This window comes from Myxocyprinus asiaticus, chromosome 45, assembly GCF_019703515.2.
Source record: "Myxocyprinus asiaticus isolate MX2 ecotype Aquarium Trade chromosome 45, UBuf_Myxa_2, whole genome shotgun sequence".
Taxonomy (NCBI): Eukaryota; Metazoa; Chordata; class Actinopteri; order Cypriniformes; family Catostomidae; genus Myxocyprinus; species Myxocyprinus asiaticus.
The window spans coordinates 15,889,017-15,913,250 of record NC_059388.1 but is presented as its reverse complement, the minus strand read 5'-3'; the positions used below and the strand labels follow the sequence as shown (position 1 = coordinate 15,913,250).

Below are 24,234 nucleotides of genomic sequence, written 5' to 3'. Positions count from 1 at the left end.
TATGGTTTTATAACTGAAATAAAAGTTTATTAAAATCTGCAAAGTATGAGTTGTGTTTAAGACATCATACATCATGAAATTAACTTAAAACTCAGTTTGAGAAAGATATATACAGGTTCTTTCCCTGCCAGCTCCACTTATCTTCTCCATTACACTCTCAAACATCTATTGTAATTGTGCTTAAGAGTCCTTATAAAGTCAAGTAGCCCATGTTGACATGATCTTGGCTTGTTCAACATTAAATGCATTTAGGCTACTAATAAATAACATGTGACCCTGTAGCTCAAATGGACCATCGCTACAGATGAGAACTGAGAATAAATTACAATCTAAAAAAGCTTGTGAGTTTGCCCTGACCAACGATGAGCTTCTTGCTGGCAGTTTTAGTGTTCTTTTTCCCTGGACCTCCATTGGGAACTTTGGCAGGGGGTCTCTTCTGAGGGGGCTGGTTCTCTTCGCTTCCCTGCTCCGTGCACTCCCTGTTGGCGAGCTTTCTCTTGGATGTCTCGGCTGCTCTTCTGTGCTGTGCTGGCTGGATCTTCTTCCCACCTGCTCTGTTCCAAGCATTTCCACTATGTTCCCCCAGAGAGGATTGGCCGGGACCTTCACGCCTCAAGATAGTGGCCTCCGAGTCCATATCCACTGAAAAATAAGATGGCAAAAGGGGGGAAGAAAGGGGGGAACAAAAGAAAAACACTAGATTTTGAGAATAAGCTTGAACTATGTGGAAAAAAACAAAATAAGACGGGAGGGCTGAGAATGGGGTAGAAAAGGTTATGATGAAATTGCTGACGTTAGTCTACAGTTTAACAGGCGGTGTGTTTATTTTACAGAGCTGAGGTTGAACATTTGTCATGTAACCTGGTGGAGCGAAGCCCGCGTTCCCACAACGAGAGAGTGAGAAATGGGGGGAGGGAGAAAAATGTGTGCTCTTAAGAGTTTTTACAACAGATGTGGGGGCAGCCAGGTTTTATGGGATGGGGAATCATTTAAAGGTTGATCTTAAGTACCAGTCCCAAAGCAGGGACTGGGCAGGGATCGATTCCTGGGCTGTGGAGATGGACCGGGCATCTTTCCAACTCTATTGCGTCAGAGAAAAAGGGAACAGGGTTGCTGCAGAGTTTTTAAAATCAAATTTAAGACTTTAAGACCTTTTTCAAGACCTGAACAAATAAAATTAAATACCATATCCCGACACCAAAACAAACAAACACAATCTCAACATAAATCATGCATCAGACTCTTAAACAGGCAGGGGCACACATTCAACATGGCCTTAGCATTGCTTATCAGTAGAACAGGGTAGGCTATATGCAAGTTTAAAATATTTAAGACAGTTTTCCACATATATATCACATTAAAATTGGTTTATGTACCATCATATAAACAGATACAAATTAGAGGTCAACCGATATTGGATTTTGCTGATTCGATAATGTGTTGAAAGTAAGCCAGTTAATTTGCCAATATATTTTTTTAATTGGTAGCCTATATTAAATGTTCTTAGTCTTTTCTTCCTGTGATGGGGAGGGCCAGACAGAGGCTACTAAGGCAGATTTGATTAATAGCGTGGAACTTTTAACTTTAAAAGCACTTTAACTGTTAAATACACTGGGGACTCTTATTTTGAAATGTTTGCGCTTCACTGCTTCCAGCTGCTCATTCAAACAAATAAAGGATATAAAATGTACACTCCTACAATAATCTACAACATATTACAATATAAACAAGTAAACATTGTCATATTTCATCAACACTAGATCATCATCATCAACAGTTGATCTTTAGTGATAGTTTGTAATACATTTCCGATATGGCTTAATGATAGCGAACTGCTCTGCAACAGCTGGAAACACAAGTCCCCACGTGCCACGTTTTCACTCTGAAGGATGCAGCGCATGCATTTATTTAATTAAATCTTATTCTTTTTAAGTTTGATAATCACATTAGGTCATATCAAGATTCCTGTCTTTCTGCCCCCAAATTTAAGACCTCTTTAAATAAAAATTAAGACTTTTGTTGTATCATTTAAGAAAACTGAATTTAAGACTTTAAGGCTTTTTAAGGATCCGCAGGAACCCTGAGGAAGCACTTCAGCGTGTGTGTGTGTATGTACAGCAAACAGACCATGCATGAAGGTTATTAAGTACACTAAGAACTGAGCCCCCTTGTGTTTAGTGTTTTTTCCTTATCTCTTCTAGCCCCCATGAAATCAGTTCTCTCTCCTGTGTTGATGCATTTCCTGTTGAAATAGGATGTTAAGGCAGGACATTTCGAAAGGCTCATTCCTTTTTCTTGATAAACAGCCAATAGGCTTTAGTTAGGTCATAGCCCTGAATGATGAGTTGCTACGTACTAGTCTGTAGCAGGTGGTATTAGCGGGAGGGACACTAATTCAAGAGAGCATCTGATTGGACAACAATTTGTGCAGTGCAAGATGCATCAATATTTTTGGTCTTTTTTCCCCAGAAGAGAGTAGACTATAGTTTGAATCGTCATTTTGTCAACTTTTAGCCTTAAAGTATATAGACATGGACTAAAAGCCCCCAAACTAATTTGTTATTTTCTAAACTTGGTAGAGATACTACCTGAGAGTCTGTTATCCATCCCAGTGGGGTCATGCTCTTCCTCCACAGTCACAGATTTGGTTTGTTTGGGTGCAGGGTGTATACAGGTGGGAAGCTGACTGGTACTGGGAAACTCCAACACCCGGTTGAGGGGCAGATCATCATGTTTGTAAGTACAAGCAAACTGAGAGCGGATGGTTGGCCGCAGTTTCTAAAAGAAAGTAAAATGCATTGATGAGAATGAAAATAAAATACTGATGGATTGGAGAAATCAGTGACTATTCAGGGCCAGAAGTTCAGATTTTTACTTTCCCTACCTATATATTTTCATTGGCCCCATCACAAAGAATTATATATATGTTTAGCTATTTTTATATCAGAAAGAAATGTTTCCCATTAAACATCTAGTTTCTTTTACAAAAAAGGTTTATAATTTGCAAAACAGTGCTGTGAAAAAGTATTTGTATCCTGATTTCTTCTATTTTGTGTATACTGTATCTCATACTAAATCGTTTCAAAAATTCAAACAAAATTTAACATAAAACAAAAGGCAATTTGGGTAAACAAAAATTACAGTTTTTAAATGATAAAGTTATTTATTGAAACAAACAAACAAAAAAAGTTATCCAATACCAACTGGGCCTGTGTGAAAAAGTATATAGTATAGTTACTAAATCCCCAAATCTATGAAACTGCATTCATAATGGGGTTCAACTGGACTAGACACACCCAGACCTGATTACTGCCAGCCCTGTTCAATCAAATCAACACAAATAGAACTTTTTCAGCAGTATAAAGTTGGCTAAAAGGTCTCACCCAGTGGCACACTATGCCAAGATCGAAAGAAATTCCAGAAATGAGGAAAAAGTTGATTGAAATACATCAGTCTGTGAAGGGTTACAAAGCTATTTCAAAGGCTCTGGGACTCCAAAGAACCACAGTGAGAGCCATTATCTCCAAATGGAGAAAACTTGGTACAGTAGTGAACCTTCCCAGGAGTGGCAGACCTTCCAAAATTCCTCCAACACAGTGACGATGACATCCAGGAAGTCACAAAAAAGCCAAGGACAACATTCAAGGAACTGCAGGCCTCTCTCACATCAATAAAGGTCACTGTTCATGACTATACTATCAGAAAGACACTGGGCAAAAATGCCATCCATGGAAGAGTGGCGAGGCGAAAACCACTGCTAACCCAGAAGAACATTAAGTCTCGTCTGAATTTTGCCAAAAGACACCTTGATGATCCTCAAAGCTTTTGGGAGAATGTTCTGTGGACTGATGAGTCGAAAGTGGAACTGTCTGGAAGACAGGGGTCCTGTTATACCTGGCATAAATCAAAAAGAATTTCACAAAAAGAACATCATACCTACGGTCAAGCATGGTGATGGTAGTGTGATGGTATGGGGATGCTTTGCTGCTTCAGGGCCAGGACGAATTGTAATAATTGAGGGAAACATTAATTCTGCTATCTATCAGAAAATCCGTGAGTAGAAGCTCAAGTGCAATTGGATTATGCAGCAAGACAATAATCCAAAGCATTTTAGTAAATCCACCTCTGAATGGCTCAAAAGAAGCTAAATTAAAGTTTTGGAGTGTCCTAGTCAAAGTCCTGACTTGAAACCGATTGAGATGCTGTGGCAGGACCTTAAACGGGCAGTTCATGAAAACCCTCCAATGTGGCTGAACTAAAGCAGTTCTGCAAAGAAGAGTGGTCCAAAATTCCACCACAGCGTTGTGAAAGATCTCAAGTTATCGGAAGCATTTGGTTGTAGTTGTTGCTGCTAAAGGTGGCACAACCACCTATTAAGTTTAAGGGGGCAGTTAGTTTTTCACATGGGTGATATAGGTGTTGGATAACTTTCAATAAAAAAAAATATATACATATTTGAAAATGTATTTTGAGTTTACTCAGGCTGCCTTTGTTTTATGTTATATCTCGTTTGAAGATCTTGGTGACATTTAAACCCTGTACCATCAGGCCATCCTTTTTTTGAGCCCTACTGATACAACTATGTGGAAATAACCACATCTAAAATCTTTTGTGAAGAACGTCAGAGAGAAACATTTTATGTAGATAAAATGTATTTATTGCGGTCTGGAGGTCGGCATGAGGAGCATGAAATAAGGAAATGGTTGCGCACACTGGTGTAGTGAACTTTTGAGATCCCAAGGGTCTCTGAGAAGCGCTGATCCACCTCTTTCAGGGCCTTTGATCCATGCCTGCGTAGGATTATCAGGATTCAAGGCTCTCTCCCTTCAGGCTAGCTGGCCGCAATAGGAGAGTGGAATTCAGGAAAGTAAAAAAAAACATACTGCAGGCATAGTTGAGTGGGACTGCAAAGCATGGAGAAACTGGGATGGGGGGGGGATTAAAGCTTGAGTGCAGCTTTTCAAAGCACTTTCTCAAAAGAGCACCTAAAACAAGTATTGCTCAATTGGGTGCTTTCATACAAGAGGTTTATATGGTATGTCTTCACTATCTGCTCATTAGTAAGGGTCTGAACATTTCATCCACTATTATTAAGGACGTCGCGCTAAACATTTCTTTGAAATATTGATTTCTCCTGACACTGAAGTTAGAACTGTCTCTGTCAAAAAGAGGTACATAAATGAGAACACTAGTGTGCAATTTATCAAGGCTATATCTATGACACCGAGTATATCTGCAGGCTGGGTTGATGTTCTCCTCGATATCTTTAACTCAAAAGTTAAAAATGCTTTTGATGGTATTGCTCCTGTAAAGGACAGGATGATTACTGGCTGGCATAAAGCACCTTGGAGAAACACAACAGCAGTGCAAAACATGAAAAGAAAATGCAGGAAAGCAGAACGAATGTGGTGGAAAACACAACTTGAAGTCCATTATAATGACCGGCTTCATGCTTTCAATTTGGAATTAGGCATTTGAGGCAATTGATGGCAAAACCCTGGAAGAAACAGTACAGCATCTTAAAACGTCAACCTGCTGTCTTGACACACTATCCACACAATAAAAAAAAAACAAAAAAAAGTGTTTTCAATCAGCTAAACAAATTCTTAAATCTCAAATGGCTACTTGGACAATTTCCAGTCTGGTTTCCGACTGTATCATAGCACAGAGACGGCACTCATAAAGATCTGATTAAATACTGATTCAGGCAAAATATCAGTGCTGGTATTATTACATCTCAGTGCTGCTTTTGACCACAACATTATCCTAGACAGATTGGAGAACTGGGTAGGGCTCTCTAGGATGGTCCTCAGCTGGTTCAGGTCATATCTAGAAGGGAGGGGTTATTATGTGAACATAGGCAACTATGAATCTGAGTGGACATTCATGACGTGTGAAGTCCCACAAGGCTCAATTCTTGCACCGCTCCTGTTCAACCTGTATATACAGGCTCTAGGGATGTGCGAGACTAGTCGACTAATCGGTTCTGATGCTGCTAGTCGTAGACTTGGCTTTGCCTACCTATTAATTATTTTCAACAATGTCCTCTCTGTTTTAATATGTTAATTAACTTATACTTGGTGAATTCTGCTTAGAACAGGCTGGGTTGCTCTATTGGTCCTGCACTATTCATTCAATTGTTTTCAATAAATATGCCTGTTAAATATTCACTAATGTTGATTCAGTGAATTCATTGCATATTCTATATTTAATGCACAATGATCATAATGCAGGTGAGCACATCGCAGATAAAAGCCCCTTTTCAGTGGAATTTAGCATCAGATTTGGATTAGATTAAGTATTTTTAATGGGTCGCATAAATAAATGTTTTTGACTGTTTTCTGAAGGTTTTTGACTGTTTTCTAAAGGTTAGTCTCTTTTTAGACTAGTCGACTTAAATTTCGTTTAACGTCAGTGAAATTAGTCATTCCACACATCCCTAATATGCTCCCACTAGGCCAAATCATGAAAAAGAACCAAATTAAGAACACCCAGATCTAACTAGCCCAATCGCTAAATGACTACAGCCCCATAGACTCTCTGTGCCAGTGCATTGACGAAATTAACAGTTAGATGTGCCTGAACTTCCTTCAGTTAAACAACGACAAGACAGAGATCATTGTATTTGGCAACGAAGGCTAAATTCCCAAGGTGAACACACACCTTGACTCCAAGGGTCTAAAGACAAAAAAAAAAAAAAAAAATCAAGTAAGGAATCTTGGTGTCATTTTGGAGTCAGACCTTAGTTTCTGTAGTCACATCAAAGCAATAACTAAATCAGCCTATTATCATCTCAAAAATTTAGCCAGAATTAGATGTTTTATATCCAGTCAAGACTTAGAGAAACTGATTCATGCATTCACCACCAGTAGGGTGGACTATTGCAATGGACTTCTCACCAGCCTTCCCAAAAATGCCATTAAACACCTGCAGCTCATTTAGAATGCCGCTGCCAGGATTCTCAGCCGAACAAAAAAAAAAATCAGAGCATATTACTCCAGTCCTCAGGTCTGTACACTGGCTTCCAGTTTCCTTTAGAATTTAAAGTACTATTAATCGTTTATAAATCGCTCAATAGCCTAGGGCCTAAATACATTTCAGATATGCTTGTTGAATATAAACCTAACAGACCTCTCAGATCATTAGGATCAAGTCCGTTAGACATACAGAGGGTTCACTCAAAACAAGGAGAGACAGCGTTTAGCTATTATGCCACCCGCAGCTGGAACCAGCTTCCAGAAGAGGTCAGGTGTGCTCCAACAGTAGCCACATTCAAATCCAGACTGAAAACACATCTGTTTAACTGTGCATTTACAGACTGAGCACTGTGCTGCACTTACTGATTGCACTGCATCATTTTATTTCTGTATTCTTTTTTCTTTTTTATTCACTTTAATAATTTGTATTTGTTTTTTTTAATTAATTTATTACTTTTTATTCTCATTTATTGCTCTTTAAAAATTTATTTTATGTATTTTCTCAATCATTTACGGTATATGTAAAGCACTTTGAATTGCAATTGTGTTTGAAATGTGCTTTATAAAAAAAACTTGCCTTGCCTAGCCTAGCCTATGTTGGGCAGCTCTGGTTGCATGCCAATAGAGAGCACTACAAACTATGACAGACAGAGTCTAACAGTGACTTCCTCTGATAAGCAAGTCATCAATAATTCAATAAGATTAGGTGTGTGTCTGCATGGCCAGCTGACCTGGGGCAAAAAGGGAACAAGGGACCAGAGAAAGTGGAGTATGGCTCTAAAAGAAACATTTGAACAAGAAATATATGCTATGCACAAAACCCTTGTGAACTGCCTACTGAGGCAGCATGTTAAGGCTTCAAATGTGCACCCGATGCAAAGACTGTACTGAAAGGTAGGCAACTTAATAGTACTGCCTCCAAAGATAGCTCATTTTAGGCAAATTCTAAGGCAGCATCACATGTACCCTTCAAGGTGAAGGCAATGGATTGCAATGAGCTTGAGAAGAGTATAGCTGCAGGCATAGCTCAAAAAAGGGCCGTGAGCTCCAAATCGCCATTAAAGATATAGGGAGCCCCTAACTTCACCCTTTCCTTAAAGTTATTCCTTTTGGAGTTGGCGCAACCCCCTTTTGGAGTAACCCTGCCCCCATTTGGAGGTCTCCGGCCTGCAGCTATAGGGCTCAGTGGGAGAAAAAAAAAGAAAAAGTAAAAGATGAAATCTGAAGCGAGAATAATGTATTGGTTTTTTTTCTGCCCAATTTGGAATGCCCAATTCCCAATGCGCTCTAGGTCCTCGTGGTGGCGTAGTGACTCGCCTCAATCCAGGTGGTGGAGGACGAATCTCAGTTGCCTCTGCATCTGAGACCGCCAATCCATGCATCTTTTCATGTGGCTTGTTGTGTGCGTTACCGCGGAGACATAGCGCTTGGAGGCTTCACGCTATTCTCCGCGGCATCCATGCACAACTCACCACATGCCCCACCGAGCGCGAGAACCACATTATAGGGACCACAAGGAGATTACCCCATGTGACTATACCCTCCCTAGCAACCGGGCCAATTTGGTTGCTTAGGAGACCTGGCTGGAGTCACTCAGCACACCCTGGATTCGAACTCACGACTCCAGGGGTGGTAGTCAGCATCTTTACTCGCTGAGCTACCCAGGCCCTGATAAGTGAGAATAATGTTGATTATAAATATTTAATTAAATCCTGAAAATAATCTATAAAATAGCTCTTAAAGCTTAAGCATAATTGGTATAACATTGTGCATGTAAAAATGCTTATTTTTCAGTACGTGTTTTAATGAATACTTGTGGGCAGAAATATGTAACCACCATGCAAACCGTGCTACCATTTTCAATATGCTCAACTTAAACAGAAACAATAAAGCAAGTTAAAATATGACTGCCCCCTCAGAGTACAGACGATGGGGTGGGGGGTTCATTGCAAGTTCATTAAACCTGACAACATAACCGTGCCTTGACCTCTTCCTCTGTGCCAGTCGACGTCAGTTTGTGATGAAACTATTGGAATACAGCAGGATAAAGTAATTCTGCAGACAACAGGAAACAATAATCTTTCAAGTTCCTCTTGCTAGCTGAGTAACGCCACTGATATAGCATGTTCAAAGTGAAATTAATGCAGAAAGCTTCCTCCCGTCCAGTTCAGGAAGCAGTGGGCTGCCCAGGGACCATTACTGCTCACTAACACAGGAAGGCGGCCAGAGAGTGTAGGTCTAAAGAGACATCTGCTAGTGCAATCAAATAAAGAAGCCATTTAACAAAATGTGTCTAGCATACATGTTCATAGAGGGCTCACAGTTTCTTTTTGATGGAGCTACCCATCCCCAAAAAATAAAGCTGCCATTTTTTATCAGTTTTAAAACGTGTGAGCAATCCACAGACTAGTTAAAGGACTAGTTCACCCGGGAATAATTCTGTCATAATTTACTCATGTCGTTCCAAACCTGTATGCCTTTTTCTTCTGTGGAACACAAGGAATTTAAGGACGTCCAGTTTGCAGATTTCAAAAGAACCGAAAATTGTCACAAAAGTAGTCCTTATGGTGTGTGCATCATATTCCAAGACTTCTGAAGGCATACAATAGATTTTCAAAGTAAAACACAATACATTTCAGCTTGTTTGGTTTTTCCTCACCAAAACCAAATGCCTTCTGAAAACTTACAAGTAGTCCATGTGATCCATGCATAATATTCTGACACTTTTGTGTCTTTAAGCTTTAAAGTGATACACTATCAACTACCATTCTGTTGAAATGAGCCAAAGGGACATCCTATAAAATTCCTCCTTTTGTGTTCTGCAGAAGAATACAGGTTTGGAACGTCATAATGGTAAATTTCTGCGTGAACTATCCCTTTAAGGTTTATTAAAAAAAAAAAAAAAAAAAAAAAAAGCTGCTTTACTGGCATCATTTAGTTCCTATTCATACAGTCGGTTTCTATTAAGGATTTATTCCTTTCAATGATTTTATGTCCAAACTGTAAAATAAAACCTTACAAGGCCAAAAGACAATCCTAAAATCTTAGCACATGCAAATTTAATCTTTCTTCCCTCAGCCGTCCAAGACTAGCAACACTTTTTTTTTATGTTTCTGGATAAGATAAATTGGTGGCGTATGGTGTGCAAGGAGCATGCACCCTGCCAGATGTAATTGGATGGAGTCTGGAGTGTAGTACGACACTAAATTTCACACTCGGCGGTTGTTTTTATATACCATAGGAAACCTACTGCACAAGCATCATGCATAAAAACAGCTGTAAAATGTGCATGATACAAGACAGGAAGTAGATTATATAGCTTGTGAAAGTGCATTACTTGCCGTCAGTTTAAAAAAAAAAAAAAACAACATCAAGTGTCACATTCAATTTTGTTCGAGCACTAGGGCTGTCACAATTATGAAATTTGGGTGACGATTAATTGTCAAACAAATAACTGCAATTATGACGATTAACTGTCTGTTTTATGGCTGTGATGATTAATAGTCTCGTTAAAGGTTTTCACGATTAATTCTCATATTTCTTAAGGTGCATGTGTGCTTCATACACCTTAAGAAGCCATTTTTACATATTTAACTTAAAATATATAAATCAAATAATAAAACAGGAATAAACTATGATTTCCTTTTAAGACTTTAAAAACTTATGAATGACATGAAAAATAATGTTTTAAATATCAAAATATTCCTACATACTTAGTCTCACTTTTTGGTTAACTTTAGTTTTGGTCAGTTTTACATTTACAGTTGTTTATTGAACTTGTACTTTTTTATAATTTTTTTCAACTGCTTTTATTTTCAGCAAACTTAACATGTGTATATATTTGTATGAACATACAAAGATTCAATTACGACATAAACTGAACAGGTTTCACAGACTAACAGAAATGGAATATTGTGTCCCTGAACAAAGGGGGGGTCAAAATCAAAAGTAACAGTCAGTATCTGGTGTGACCACCAGCTGCATTAATTACTGCAGTACATCTCCTCCTCATGGACTGCACCAGATTTGCCAGTTCTTGCTGTGAGATGTTACCCCACTCTTTCACCAAGGCACTTGCAATTTCCCATACATTTCTGGGGGAAATGGCCCTAGCCCTCACCCTCCGATCCAACAGGTCCCAGACGTGCTCAATAGGATTGAGATCCGGTCTCTTCACTAGCCATGGCAGAACACTGACATTCCTGTCTTGCAGGAAATCATGCACAGAACGAGCAGTATGGCTTGTGGCATTGTCATGCTGGAGGGACACGTCAGGATGAGCTTGCAGGAAGGATACCACATGGAGGAGGAGGATGTCTTCCCTGTAACGCACAGCGTTGAGATTGCCTGCAATGTCAACAAGCTCAGTCCGATGCACCGCCCCAGACCATGACAGACCCTCCAAATTGATCCCGCTCCAGAGTACAGGCCTCGGTGTAACGCTCATTCCTTCGACAATAAATGCGAGTCTGACCAGCACCCCTGGTGAGACAAAACCGTGACTCGTCAGTGAAGAGCACTTTTTGCCAGTTCTGTCTGGTCCAGCGAAGGTGGATTTGTGCCCATAGGCGACGTTGTTGCTGGTGATGTCTGGTAAGGACCTGCCTTACAACAGGCCTACAAGCCCTCAGTCCAGCCTCTCTCAGCCTATTGCGGACAGTCTGAGCACTGATGGAGGGATTGTGCGTTCCTGGTGTAACTCAGGCAGTTGTTGTTGCCATCCTGTACCTGTCCTGTGGGTGTGATATTTGGATGTACCCATCCTGTGCAGGTGTTGTTACACGTGGTCTGCCACTGCGAGGACAAACAGCTGTCCTTCCTGTCTCCCTGTAGCGCTGTCTTAGGCGTCTCACAGTACGGACATGGCAATTTATTGCCCTGGCCACATCTGCAGTCCTCATGCCTCCATGCAGCATGCCTAAGGCACGTTCACACAGATGAGCAGGGACCCTGGGCATCTTTCTTTTGGTGTTTTTCAGAGTCAGTAGAAAGGTCTCTTTAGTGTCCTCAGTTTTTATAACTGTGACCTTAATTGCCTACCATCTGTAAGCTGTTAGTGTCTTAACGACCATTCCACAGATGCATGTTCATTAATTGTTTATGGTTTATTGAACAAGCATGGAAAACATTAAAATACAGCATCTTGAAAAAGGGACGTTTGTTTTTTTGCTGAGTTTATTATATTTTTATTATATTGTGCAATAGTAAAACATTTCTTTCCTAATTTCTTCACTTTCACACATTATTTTAATGCTCTGAATAAACCCATGAGTCCTTATTTCTCATGAAGCCTTTGAGATTTCATTTCATCATTTTATCATTCCACAGAAATAGAGTAAGCGTGCATCTCCTCCTCTTTGTCACTGCATGTCATTAACACAGCGTGTACGAACCAGGAACATTTGCCATTACACGATCGTTTAAAGTAAAACCGGAGCACTTTGCATTCACTATCAAACTTGTTCCTTTAAATTTTCGCGGGAGTTTGGCGCAAGCCTCTGCTGACAGCGCGCACAGGACAGGAGCTGGTTGACCTCCACGGTGCGTCTCAGTGACGCTCGACTCGGAGTTCAACTGAATGACACACAAAACGCCATTCATGGCATTTATACAGTATATTCGCTTAAAATTCCCTTATTTGGGCATTAAAATGTGATTGGAATTTGAATGCCCAATAATTGCGGTTGTCTCAAATAATTACAGTTAGATTAAATAACAGCGATCAGACTGTTATTTAATAATCGCGACAGGCCTATTGAGCACTATTCGAGACTGGGGTCTCTGCTTACAACCCTGATGATTCTTTACCTTGGACTTGATATGTTCTTGTTGGCTGCAGACGCGGTTCCGTAAAGGCTTTGGAGAAGATCCCGTGGGAGCTTCTGGAGATCTATCGGCACACAGTGGAAAGAGACCATAAAGCTAAATAACCGAAGATTAAAACAAGGTGCTGAATTGCAAATCAAAATTATGATACCACACAAAAATAAACAGATTGGCAACAAACAAAAATTAGCAAAAAAAAAAAAAAAAAAAAGAATCCAGACTCCAAATACTGATTGGATAAGCAGTGTATGAAGCCGTTGTAAAAATGGCAATAAATGCACATACAACCTCACATTATATGCCAAATTGTTACTTTGCAACCATAAAAAGCTTACGGTTAGTAAAATTATCAATAATTTTCCTGATGTTTATTGATTGATTGATTATTCGTTATTAGATTCTTTTTAGTACTAATAACCATTTTTTAAACATTGCTGTCTTTAATAACATGGCTGCTGTCGCTAGATAAGCCACTACAAGCACAATGGTCAAAGACGGCCATCTAGCGAATGTTTACATTGTAAAACAATTGAACAACAGTGCAGCCAGATGCAAAACGGCCCCTTACTTCTAAGAAGTGGGATTTGGAATGGTAAAACTCACTTGAAAAGAGTGAGGAGACAAGCTCCAGCACTCCCATTAAGAACAGCATGATCTTCAGAGAGCAGTTCTGCCTTGTTCCTGCAGGGCAGTGCTAATGCCTCTTCATCCAACAGGGCAATCAGAACCTTGACAGTCTCTCGGCCCCCATATGCAGTGGAATGGTTAATAGCATAAGCTTTGGGCTAAAAAAACAACAACAGCAAGGGTTGTCTTACGAGGTTGACAAAAGGTATTTGGAAAGATCACGTTCATAATAGGCTGAGAGATTAGATCATTTATGGTTTACCCTTGCCGGACTGATCCCTGTGCCAGTTGCTGACTGCGTCTGTGTGGCATGTATTTGACTTATTTTTTCCTTGAGCTCCTTGGCTGTGCCATCTGCTGCAACATACACTGGGTCTCCACCACTGCGGCCTTTGACCAGAGCAGCTCTAATACTAGACACCAGCTTAAATCCAGCTTCTCTGTTTGGGACAAGAAAGTGCAATACAGTCACTTAACAAAAACTGATCTTTTCACATTTCAGCAGCCTTAAAGGGACAGTCACACAAGATTTGGTGCTCAATTAACTTCCATTTATATGCATGCAAATGCGGGAGAGTTGATACGCAAGCAGACAAGTAGAATTTTTGTCTTTCACTGCATACCAAAGTTCAAGTTTACTGAACTCAGACTTCCAAATTTGCATAATGAAAAGATGTTTGACCAATATAGGACATCACATATTGACATCTTGCCTGGGAATCTAGCAAAAAATGATGGTTCATAGCTATGAACTATAAACTAAAGCCCTTCAAAACAGCCCATCTAACTTTCTATTTCAATTGAAAATATAAAAAGAAAGAAAACTGTGCTCATCAAGCCATTTCATGGGTTCTTTAACTTTTTTGTAAGTTTTAATGTCAAACTAGTGCTATTGCTGCACTCCACCTGACTTTGTGTAAATATATGAATTGATTAAATAAATGTAAACATTTGGTCTACAGCGGGAAAGAGGCTCTTGCTTTTGTGAGAGGGAATTACAGTAACAGAATCATCTGGGAAAACAGATGTTAGCTGTATGCGAGACCCCGATTCCTCTGTAAGGACTGTTTGCGTGTGGTAATACAGTAATCCATAAGGTGCTGGGAGGTGGGGAACTGTGCAGGCAGGGCAGCAGGCCAGTGAAAGACCTCTTTTGGCTCAGAGCTCACACTCTCCCATCGCAGAAAAAGATCTGTGGTGGTGAACAGAGTCATTTGCAGCAGGTTCAAGGCACTTCTATCAAAAAAGTTGAAGTCCATTGATTCACTGCAGGAAATGACCTTGTGTTCTCTATTAATAACCCATTCATCTATGCAGTTCACCACCATGTGTTGTGCTGCCAAACGTCTTGTGGAGATTTGGATGTTTTGAAGTGAGTCATCAAGGAGAAATCTCAGCGTTATGACGTTTAATCAAAGTTATCTAACCAAGGAGGGACAAAGTCGTCATTTGTTGTTCGGTACAACACACTTTGATGTTTCTCAGATAAACACATGCTTGAACAATTCAGACGATTTAATTAATACTGGTGCAGACGTCATCACAGGTTGCTTTCGAGAGAAGAGGAGAAAAATATTTAGACAAATGACTGGTAAATGCCTCATAAGGTGAGGGGAGTAGCATTGAATCCATTTTGAAGATAGGACAAGACTAACAGATCCAGATAGCAGATAGGAGGTGTTTGTTGTTAGGCAAAGTGGTACAAAATCAGTAGTATAAATCAAAGGCTCCGTCTACAGCCATCTGGGGGTTTGAACTAATCATTAAGAAGGAGAAGGTCAAATCCAGGTAATGAATGTTTTGAATCAATACCAGAAATTAAGTTTTAGGTCTACATTTCCACTGTCTACTCCAACACTCAACAAACAGAGTTGAAACACAAAATAAAAGCAAGGCAATGTTCGAAAAAGGATGAGAACTTACTTTGGATTAGAGGTTTCCCCTAAGATTTCTTGAAGCTGGTCGACAAAATTGAGAAATTCTGTTAGGCCCTTTACATGCTTCCTTAATGGGTCAGACTCAGGTGGAGCGTACCCCTTTCCCCCTAGCTGTATGGCTCTGACAAATGATGTCACTGTCTGAACATAGAAAAAAGCTATTAATTGATAAAAAGAACATTCCACAATTGAAGTTGCCCATTTAAAGAGCATGTATAAATAAATGATTCTATTCTATTGATATAGTATGGAGGGCCAAATATCTAAATGATATAAGTCATTCAATATTTAAATAAATCTTTAAAATAAATCATAATCATTAATTAAATTTTACTAGCTCTGAATCAGATTTATAACTTACCATTAGCTTTGTTTTTGTTTTTGTTTTTTTTCTTCATTTATGCACAAGCTTTGTTCTTTATTTTATAAATTTGACTCACTAAGGCCTGTTCACACAAAGTGTTTTTGCGTTTAAAAAAACCTAAAGTACCACAAATTTTATGCAGGTTTTTCAAGATGCATTTTAAACATGTGAAGTTCTTTTAACTTGACATCTTAAAGGGGTCATGATATGAAGAATTCAATTTTCCTTGATCTTTTGACATATAAGAGGTCTTTGTACTATAAAAACATACTGTAAGTTTCAGAACTCAAAACTTTCTCCTCACTTCAAAAAGAGCATTTGTTGAAGCCAAGCTGCCAAATCGACTAGTTCTCTACTTCCTTCACATTGTGATGTCACACTGTTAGTCATTTATATCTGACTGCCTCCACAACAACACATCAACGCATGCTTTATCTTATTACTTCCGTGGCTCCGCACAGAAGCAGTGACGGCAAGTAGAAAGCAGGTCAATCAAGAGCAGAGCCAGTCGTAACAGTGGGTGTTTACTGTCAAGTCTTAAAGGACAAGCAGCACCAAAACAGAGCGTTTCTGAAAGAGGGTCAGAATGAGGGTTGAAAATGAACATGTTATAGAAATATATGACTGTTTTTTTGTGCCAAAAACTTAACTAAGATTATAAGTGAACCAGAACTTGAGGAACATAAAAAAAAGGCATGTCATGACCCCTTTAAAAACGCTGGGCTCATGGCATGAGATGCTGAAAAATCAGTGAGACATGACGCAAAGGACAAAGACATCAGTCTAGCACTTGTTGACATAGAAAAACAATTACAGAACGCGTCATCTGTAAACAATCCCTACAAATCTATTTTGGAGGGTAACGCCCACCACTTGCATTCAGTGATGTGCCTTTAACTGTAACCCTGGAAATAAAGACACGGTACTGAACTTGTATCGAAAATCAACACAAAGCTAATGGTAAATTAAAAAATAATTATTTAATAGTTTATAACATTTTTAATTCAGAAACAATTTCTTTAAATAGGTAAAGAAATCGGTAAATATGTAATTTAGGGAATCCATAAAATATATATCATGACTTTACCAGGAAAAGAGATGAGGCACTGTTGCGGGCTGCATGCCTGAGGTCAGTGAAGGCAATATGTCCCAAAGAACGGTTGGGGTTGTCTAGCATGTATGCAATGGCCAGGTCATTCTTGGAGTTTACCAAAAGGCCTAGATATGAACAGAAAACTCTCCTGACAACTCTCTGTATCTGAAAGAGGAGTTGAACAAAGACAGAACTTTACAGACACTTTTTTTTTTTTTTTAAATGATTGTGATTCTACAAAACAGTGATATGAATATTCATTAAAAAAATATTTATAAAAATAGATTTGCTTTATAACAGGAACAGCTCATTGTTTTCTGTCCTTCAATACTGATGAGTCAGTTGGACTTGGACTCATATTGTACAGAGGACAGGCTTTTTCCACAACCCCTTAAACAGGCCAGGCTCATAAACTTCATCAACGCCAGTATTACAGTGGCAAAGCCCAGAGTCTACTTCCACATAAATCAGAGCCCAACAGAGCAGCAGTGAACAGAACTGGGCAAGAGCAGCGCTGGTTTCAGCACACTATAAAGTGCTTTTAAAACATCCAGTTAGTAACTAAATGCACATTGCTCTCTTCTGAATGATATGACATCCTAGGGAGGCCACAAAAGTGATATTTAAAAGGTGAAGTGTGTCGATTCTGCACCACCAAACAGAAAAAAATATATATACACACTGTAAATGAAAAAATAAGGACTGTTTGAGACAGCAGTGTTGTCCCAAATCTCTACAATATTATGTTCCCGTTTCAGAATGTCTATTTACTGACCATTCGCTAAGCTCCGCCCCATTAGTTACTGTTGCTATGTCTGATAAGCTTCATAGAAATTGAGAAATCCTGAAAAATTGTCAGAGTTGCCGTAGCTAATAACAGTTGTCAAGCTATAATTGGACAATTAAAATTTCAGGGTAAAGGGGCAATTTTCCTTTTCATTTAGAAGAAAAAAACAAAACAAAAAAACAACAGGGCCTACACACTCACGGAGCACTTTATTAGGAACAATATGGTCCTAATAAAGTTCCCAATGTTGTCTTCTGCTGTTGTACCATCTTGTGTTCGGTTCGACATGTTGTGCATTCTGAGATGCTATTCTGCTCACTACAATTGTACAGAGTGATTATCTGAGTTGACGTAGCCTTTCTGTCAGCTTGCGTCAACAAGGCGTTTTCATCCATAGAACTGTCGCTCACTGCATGTTTTTTGTTTTTGGCACCATTCTGAGTAAATTCTAGAGACTGTTGTGCGTGAAAATCCCAGGAGATCAGCAGTTACAGGAATACTTAAACGAGCCCGTCAGGCACCAACAATCATGCCATGGTCGATATCACTGAGATCACATTTTTCCCCATTCTGATGGTTGATATGAACAATAACTGAAGCTCCTGACCCATATCTGCATTATTTAATGCATTGCACACCTGCCCCACAATTGGCTGATTAGATAATCGCATGAAAATGTAGGTGATCAGGTGTTCCTAATAAAGTGCTCAGTGAGTGTATATTTATGGTCTACTGGAAATTGAATGTAGTGAGAAGGTTTCTTCATAAATGCCTCAACATATCCTTTACCTGTGGACTGCAGAGTCCAGCCTTATTAGATGGAGTTGCTGGGCACAAAGGAAGAGAATCCACATTCTCTGAGCTCTGTATGTCACCACTGAGAAACTCAAACATCTGCATCTAGAGAATACACAATAGATGGTGTTCAACAATCACCCAGAAATATGACCAAGTGAACCCGTCCAAATCTGACGACCTGAAGTAATGTCACTGGCAGCACTTACAGCGGTTACGGGCTCCTCTGGGTTCTCATTCATCCGAAGCTCCTTGAACATAATGAAGACGTCGATCAAGTCCACAATATTGGTACGTTTCAAAAAGCAGTCATACTCTTTTATGATGAGGTCATAGTTTGGTGGAAGGGGCATATCGTTGTGGGATAGCTGGAGCTTATCCAAAAGGAAGTATTTCCAGGCGGCCAAGGCTTCACTCAAAGCTGCACCAAAGTCTCCACGTTCCTGTCAGGAGCAGAGTAAACACAGGGACATGCACGTCATGCACAACAGCCTAACAGAAAATGTACAGAAACAACAAATGTATGAGTCAATCTTTGTGACCCCTTACGGAAAGAAGTAGACAATCCCTCCATGTTTAAATTGTAACCATGCGCATGTATGTGCGTGTATAAATTACACATGTGCATTTGAAGTGTGTAATTTCTGTACCAAATGGAATTGCATGTTATGTCATGTCAGGCTGGTTGGGATGTTTTAAAATAAATGTTTTACACTTTTTGGATGAAAATCAACCTACAAATGGCTTACTTCTAAATGTATCTGCATATCTAGCTAGGATAGGATTAAGTATATTAACATTGTAAAAAAATGACACCACTCTCCTTCAAGTATACATAATACACATAAATATAATGTGCACGCACGCACGGCAAAAAGTTTGGAATGATGTACAGATTTTGCTCTTATGTAAAGAAATTGGTACTTTTTATTCACAAACCAGAGACTCCGATGTACTTATCCTCTTGTTTAGTTGTACATCTGGCCTTCCACATCTCTTTCCGTCCTTGTTAGAGCCAGTTGTCCTTTGTCTTTGAAGATTGTAGTGTACACCTTTGTATGAAATCTTCAGTTTTTTTGGCAATTTCAAGCATTGTATAGCCTTCATTCCTCAAAACAAAGATTGACTGATGAGTTTCTAGAGAAAGTGGTTTCTTATTTGCCAGTTTTTACCTAATATTGACCTTAAGACATGCCAGTTTATTGCATACTGTGGCAACTCAAACAAACACAAAGACAATGTTAAGCTTCATTTAACAAACCAAATAGCTTTCAACTGTGTTTGATATAATGGCAAGTGATTTTCTAGTATCAAATTAACAATTTAGCATGATTACTCAAGGATAAGGTGTTGAAGTGATGGCTGCTGGAAATGGGGCCTGTTTGATTTGATCAAAAATGACTTTTTTCAAATAGTGATGGTGCTGTTTTTTTTACATCAGTAATGTCCTGACTATACTTTGTGATCAGTTGAATGCCACTTTGGTGAATTAAAGTAGCAATTTCCTTCCAAAACAGCAAAATCTGTACATTATTCCAAACTTTTGGCCGCCAGTGTATATATACACAGCTCTGGAAAAAATTAAGAGACCATTGCAAAATTATCAGTTTCTCTGGATTTACTATTTATAGGTATGTGTTTGAGTAAAATTAACATTTTGTTTTATTCTATAAAGTACTGACAACATTTCTCCCAAATTACAATTAAAAATATTGTCATTTAGAGCATTTATTTGCAGAAAATGACAACTGGTCAAAATAACAAAAATGCAGTGTTTTCATACCTCGAATAATGCAATGAAAACCAGTTAATATTCATTTATAAACAACACAATACTAATGTTTTAGCTTGGGGAGAGTTCAGAAATCAGTATTTGGTGGAATAACCCTGATTTCCAATCACAGCTTTAATGCTTCTTGGCATGCTCTCCACCAGTCTTTCACATTGCTGTTGGGTGACTTTATGCCACTCCTGGAGAAAAAAATTCAAGCAGCTCTGATTTTTTTGATGGTTTGTGACCATCCATCTTCCTCTTGATCCTATTCCAGAGGTTTTCAATGGGGTTCAGGTCTGGAGATTGGGCTGGCCATGACTGGGTTTTAATTAGTGCTCCTCCATCCACACCTTGATTGGCATGGCTGTGTGGCATGGAGCAATGTCCTGCTGGAAAAACAAATCCTTAGAGTTGGGGAACATTGTCAGAGCAGAAGGAAGCAAGTTTTCTTCCAGGATAACCTTGTATGTGGCTTGATTCATGCAGCCTTCACAAAGACGAATCTGCCTGATTCCAGCCTTGCTGAAGCATCCCCAGATCATCACCGATCCTCCACCAAATTTCACAGTGGGTGTGAGACACTGTGGCTTGTAGGCCTCTCCAGGTCTCCATCTAACCATTAGAAGACCAGGTGCTGGGCAAAGCTGAAAATTGGACTCATCAGAGAAGATGACCTTACTCCAGTCCTCTACGGTCCAATGCTTATGGTCTTTTGCAAACCTCAGCCTGGCTCTTCTTTGCTTCTCATTGATGAAGGGCTTTTTTCTAGCTTTGCACTACTTCAGCCCTGCCCCTAGGTGCCTGTTTCAAACCGTCCTTGCCGTGCACTTCACCCCAGCTGCCGTTTGCCATTCTTTTTGTAGGTCACTTGATGTCATCCTACGGTTGTTGAATGACATTCAAATGAGTTGGCGGTCATCCCGGTGAATGGAGAATAATTTTCGCCCTCTGCTGGTCTGTTGCTTTGTTGTCCCCAATGTCTGCGGCTTGACCTTGTTCTTATGAACTGTCCTCTTTGAAATTTTAAATCCCTCTGCCAGTAAAGCCAGTATTGAACCCTACTTTTCCTCACTGAAGTTTTCTTTTCAACTCTTTTGGTTAATAGTTCTTTTTTTATTCCAATTACTTCTGAGGTACTACTAGCACTGTTTTTGCCATCCAGCTGGTCCTATTGCAAGAGGATAGTAACCTAGTTTCCATCCAATTTTCATGCTGTTTTGTTATCGACAAAGTGAAAATGCGAAAAAAACAATTATGCGAAATTTGCCGTCTTCTGCTTGTTTCCATTCAAATGGCCTATTATTGATAAAAATGGTGTGCATGATGACGTCATGCTTAAAACACTGTTGCATAAGTTTTGGTTTATTGCACAAGAAATCTGCCCTTAAGCTGTTTCCAAATAGAAATGTGTTTATTGCTAATCGTGTACCTTTCGCCTCACAGATGTCCCTCATTTTCTTTCCTCCGAAGTCTTTGTAAAATGGGGAGAGTATTGAGACAATTCATTGAAATTAGCCAGCTTACTGTCATTTTAATTTCACAAATAAATGCAATCAGAAGAGGAGGAATTGCAATCAAAAAGGAACTGTTGCCCTTCTGATAGGACTGTAATATTGGTCCTGATGTTGCGCCTATCGCAGGTTGCCAACGGTTCCGACCCGAAAGCGAATTGTAATGGCCCTGTTCATGCTGGCAACCTGCACCAAGTAGTGGGGGAAACTTTCGGTCTTAGTATAAGGATCATCCATCGATGTGTATATGCTGTGTGCACAGCTATTAAAGAAAAACTGATGCGGTGTAATATCAGGGTTTACATATGATACATTCCTGATATTCAATAGGCTATTTTGAACAATCATCTAATCTAAAGCATCGCCATCACAACTGCATTATGTCCCATATATTTGTCCAGCAACTTTTAATGACCAATTGAACATGATTGTCATCTCAAATTAATTTTACCATTATAATGCAATTTACATTTTCTGAAGAAGCTCAGCAAATGCGATCCGAGGTAAAGCTGGTCAGATTTAAAATATTTAAAAGTTTTAAAATGTTCAAAAGCTTGTTTTCTGAAAGTGAACTCCGCATTGGACAAACAGTTCTGATAGTTTATAGTCTTGAAAGAAGTGAAGAACATTCTGAGAATGTCATTCAGCTGACTTTTTTCATCTACAGAACAGGGTAAGGCAAATTTAAGTTTGTGTAAAGAAAAGGCATATATAGGTCCAACAATATTATTTTTTCACTTGGTAATTTATTTTTTTTAATTTAATGCTTTTTTCGTTTGGTAATTTAATACGGGAAATTTGCCAGCATTTTTTCAAAAGCTAAACAGTTTTATAGAATTGGTCTTTAAGTTAGTGTTCCAAAAAAGCACCCTAAGATTTTCTCCTAATGTTGTGTATTTATTTTTAAATTTAAAACATCTTTGTGCATAGAAATTGTTGGGTTTTTATTTTTGTACTGTGGGCTAATTCCGTGACTGCCATCTATTATTTTGAATGATGTTGAAAAGCTACTTAAATAAACGGATGGCTACCACGATTAAATTAATCGCAAAGAGTGGCCATTCATTTGTTATCCGTGCACTTGACGATGACAGTTGCATGATACGAGATATTTGTGTTGGCACACCTGGAAGTGTCATGACGCAGATGTGTTTGCAGCATCGGATCTGTGCAGGTATGCCGTTAAGACCAATCCATAACAGTGTGAGTACTGCTTCACGTAAAATAAATTAGCTTTCAAGGATGTATTCCTTGTCGTCATAATTAACACAGGCTAACGAATGGGGTAAATTCTGTTATGTGACACTACATTTTTGCGCTAATGCCAATTTTCTTGACAAAAAGTGTTTCCAAGCCAGTTTCTCGCAACATTTGAAGTATCTCTCTCTCTCTCTTTATATATCTCTCTCTCTATATTATATTATATAATATATATGTATGAGATCTGACATCCAAGTTTTGCTGCTTCAGAGATTTTAAATAGTTTTGTCATAAGCCAATTTGCAATAAACTTGTGATTATAAAGAACACATTAGGAAAACCACCACAACACAGAAGAAGACAATTTTATGTGTTTCATCAAAATGATGGAGGGATTAAATCTCCCATAAACTGACAATGTGACATTACCTGCTTATTAACCTCAGCCATAGCAAGCTGTAGGACCATCAGCATCCCATCAGCCCCTTGGATGGTGGTCCTCTCAGAGTCTAAAACCTTGTGACACTCTCTCCTGAAGACCCTGGTCATTGTTCTCAAGCCTGCCTCCACAGCCATCATTCTTCAGTCTTTTCTAAAATTGTAATAAAAGGACCAGAAAAGCCAGAAGTTCAGTACTACAGTGATTTCTTGCAGACAGCAGTTTGCAAACGAGCATAAAACTCAGCCAGTACCACTTACAGCTTTCCAAATCTACCAATGAGCAGGAACGCAATCCACAGACATCAAGCAAATCATAATATTAGACGGGAACAAGAGGAGCTCCTTCTCACTTTATTAAGAACAGAACCTTCAAACATCTTATGTCAACTCACCAACACTGATATGTTGACGCGTCATAGGTCTCTAATATAAAACAAATGGGAAAACAGATGTCGGTAGACGCCAGTTATTATGAAACACTGCGCTGCCTGTAAATTTAAATCCACGTCCGAGGACGCCTTGACCAATCACAGAGCGCTCCGCGTTGGCCACGCCCCCGCCAAACAGGAAGACACGCACAACGGAACTGCTGCCGTTTTCATTCAAACTGAATGTGTATCAGTGCGAGTCACTGTTTACAAATAATAACTAAACACACGCAGTGAGATTGAGGAACATGAGAGCTATATACACCAGTGTTAATTATAGATTATATTATATATTATCCCTAGCATTATGAATCAGCGTTTAGAGCAAATAAGCAAAGTAATGGGAATAGAAAACACTGAATTTGTATAATAGCTATTATGCTATTTTAAAGCATATTCACAATACCAATACAACATTACACATTAACGAAGGTATAAGAAAGCATGCATTAAACAAAGTAGAATTATAATTAG

General features: G+C 39.1%; 1 protein-coding gene across 2 annotated transcripts; it reads right to left on the bottom strand.

Moving 5' to 3' along the window:
- LOC127435464 (PCNA-interacting partner-like) lies at nt 1-23,838 on the bottom strand. 2 transcript variants are annotated; one of them, XM_051688992.1, is made up of 11 exons: nt 23,725-23,838; nt 23,321-23,483; nt 18,616-18,849; nt 18,401-18,511; nt 16,819-16,989; nt 15,354-15,508; nt 13,693-13,870; nt 13,407-13,588; nt 12,786-12,867; nt 2,589-2,778; nt 1-642 (listed from the first exon to the last, which is right to left on the bottom strand). In XM_051688992.1, exons 2-11 carry the CDS (start codon nt 23,468-23,470, stop codon nt 323-325), a joined length of 1,773 nt encoding a protein of 590 aa, XP_051544952.1. In that variant the 5' UTR covers nt 23,471-23,483; nt 23,725-23,838; the 3' UTR covers nt 1-322. The 2 variants fall into 2 exon arrangements, with proteins under 2 accessions (XP_051544952.1, XP_051544953.1); XM_051688993.1 differs by having other exon boundaries at nt 23,591-23,735.
- Nucleotides 23,839-24,234: the final 396 nt, after the last annotated feature.